We start from the raw sequence: 2,527 nt of genomic DNA, 5'->3' as shown, positions 1-2,527 counted from the left end.
ACACCTTCACACAGATATACATTAATATTAGTGTGTTCTTTTAAAATGGTGAAGAAAAAATTGATCTAAATTTGTAATTGTATCATTTTTTTCATGTACGAATATGTTTCGAGACCAAATGAAATTTTCATAAAAAAATAATGATGCGAATTTTGAAAAATAATATTTTAAAGATAATGGAAGAGAAAACTTTTCTTACTTCAATTTTTAATTTTTATGTAACAGGAATGATTGAAATTTTTTTATTATTAAGCATTAACTAATTTATCAAATTAAAAAATATTTTAACAAAAAAATCCGCATACATATATATATGCAGATATTCATTTAGTCTCTTATAATAAGCAACTGATTTGCCAACCAAGAGTTCTATTGAAAATCAAAAAAAAATTATTGAAAAAGTCAAAATATATATGTTTTTAAATGTAGCTAAAATCTGCAACCGTTGGATGGTTCGGTGTATTCAGGAAACCGTTAAATTCCATATCTACTTACCAAACTCTTTCGACACCTGTAAAATCGACGAGCTTCATCTCGTCATCTTCATCAAATCACAATTCCTTCTTCGCCATCTGCAAATCACTCATCATCCATGGCAATTTCTCACGCTCATCCTCTGCTTCTTCTCCTGTTCACACTCTTCCTCTTACCTTCTCTGCTGGCCACTTCTTTCCGCTCCTGCGGTTTGTACCCAAACTCTCTTCTTCCTCTTTTAAGTAACAAATATGGTTAAGACTCATCACATAACCTTAAATATTGCATATTTTACTCTGAATTTTGGTTATTGACCTTGAATTTAGAGCCTACTCCGATCTGCTACTTTCAATTTGAGGGTACAAAATGATATGACTCTGGTTTAATCAATTCTTGCAAAAAACTAATTTTTTTTTTTTCTGTTTCGCTCTTGATGCATGTGAAAATCAGTTTCATAGATGCTAAAAGTTTGTTTGTAGAGTGCTTCATTTACCCTTTCATCAATTGCTTGCAAGAAAATAGGGATTTTTAAAAATATTTGTTAAATACAAGTTGTTTTTTTTTGCGACTGTTAAATACAAGTTATTTTCTGTTCTTGGTTATGCAATTACATAAAGGTTAATTTTTTTTTTTTTTACATTTCAAATTTTCATGTTTCTTTATCAGTGATGTATACTTTACTCTTCTCTGTTTATCTGCATGATACTACTAGTCTTTTACTTTGCTTATGCTGAACTGGATTTTGCTCTGTACTTGCGACTGTTATAGATAAGAGGCTCGATCCCGTTAAGGTCAAGGGTGTGGAGATCTCTCCTGACCCCGTAGTGAGTGGCAAACCCGCAACATTTAAGATATCGGGTTCTACTGGTAATTATGATCTTCCTGCTTCTATTTATATTATTGAAAAGTTAGAAACATAATCTTGTGCATTCCTTGATAAAATCTTGTGTGTTGTTGTGAATTAGATGAAGACATCTCTGGAGGAAAAGTAGTGATCAGCGTTTCATTCGTTGGGGTTCATATCCATACCGAAACTCATGACCTCTGCAATGAGACTTCCTGCCCGATCGCACCAGGCAGCTTCGTCCTTTCTCATTCCCAAACTTTGCCTGTATTTACACCACCCGTAAGATCTCCTAACAATGTGATTGTTCATTTCCTTTTGACCATATCTTGGTTTTTATCTCAACGCTTGAACTTAAGGATATGTTGGTTATGTTCATTTGACAAATGGTTTGAGATATGCTTCCTATTTGTCTTAAGACTCAGTTTCCCATCATAATCAGCTAGGTCAAGATTTGGCTTCCTTGATCTAACAATACGTCTCTTTGAAACAGGGCACTTACACGCTTAAGATGACGATGAACGACAAGAATGGCAAGCAACTATCTTGCATCAGCTTCAAATTTAAGATCACGTTATTTTCCACGGTCTCTGCTAGTTAAGTTTTCTGTTGTAAATATGTACTGACTTTGTTAAAACTCTCTCCTATGCTTGTGTGGTGTCCAAATAAAGATGCTTGACTTTGATCTACAGTAAAACACAGATCAATCTTTCTGCTCTAATGAGTCAGGAAAAGCAACGGTTAGACACCGACAAGACTCGATTCTATCAGATAAACAAAGCTTAACCTTAAAGAATCAACAATACTACAGAATATTCATTACCCACTAAATTTATTCTTAGTATATATATATATATATATTTGTCGTGAATTTGATTTGGCATGCAAGAAGCTGAAGAAACAACAATTATTAGTAATATAATAACATACACAGAAGAGAAATTGGTAATAGACAAACAACCCCACAATTTTCTCTCTTCTATGGTATCTTCCTTTAGTTTTATGTATGCATGATAAAAGGATATTTCTTAGATCAATTCCTTAACAAGTTCATCCAAATGAAGATTTAAACACTAAAGTTATAAAAAAAACTAGCTTAATCCAAATGAACAAGATGGTGTTGTGATTAAACAAGACCAAATGATTAAAACTAAACAAGCAAAGTGGTTAACAAAAAAAAAAACAACTAACAACTTAACAAAGATAGAT

The 2,527-nt window shown here is 32.5% G+C and overlaps 1 protein-coding gene across 1 annotated transcript; it reads left to right on the top strand.

The window, feature by feature from the left end:
- Positions 1-439: 439 nt before the first annotated feature.
- Positions 440-2,001, top strand: LOC18021458 (MD-2-related lipid-recognition protein ROSY1). Its single transcript, XM_006404440.2, has 4 exons — positions 440-683; positions 1,243-1,341; positions 1,440-1,600; positions 1,812-2,001. The coding sequence occupies exons 1-4, from the start codon at positions 593-595 to the stop codon at positions 1,917-1,919; spliced, it is 459 nt and encodes a 152-aa protein (XP_006404503.1). The 5' UTR covers positions 440-592; the 3' UTR covers positions 1,920-2,001.
- The last annotated feature ends 526 nt before the right edge of the window (positions 2,002-2,527 follow it).

The sequence above is a fragment of the Eutrema salsugineum genome, unplaced genomic scaffold (genome assembly GCF_000478725.1).
Source record: "Eutrema salsugineum unplaced genomic scaffold, Eutsalg1_0 scaffold_16, whole genome shotgun sequence".
In the NCBI taxonomy this organism is placed as follows: Eukaryota; Viridiplantae; Streptophyta; class Magnoliopsida; order Brassicales; family Brassicaceae; genus Eutrema; species Eutrema salsugineum.
The sequence above is the reverse complement of the archived record's forward strand: the minus strand, read 5'-3'. Positions and strand labels throughout refer to the sequence as shown.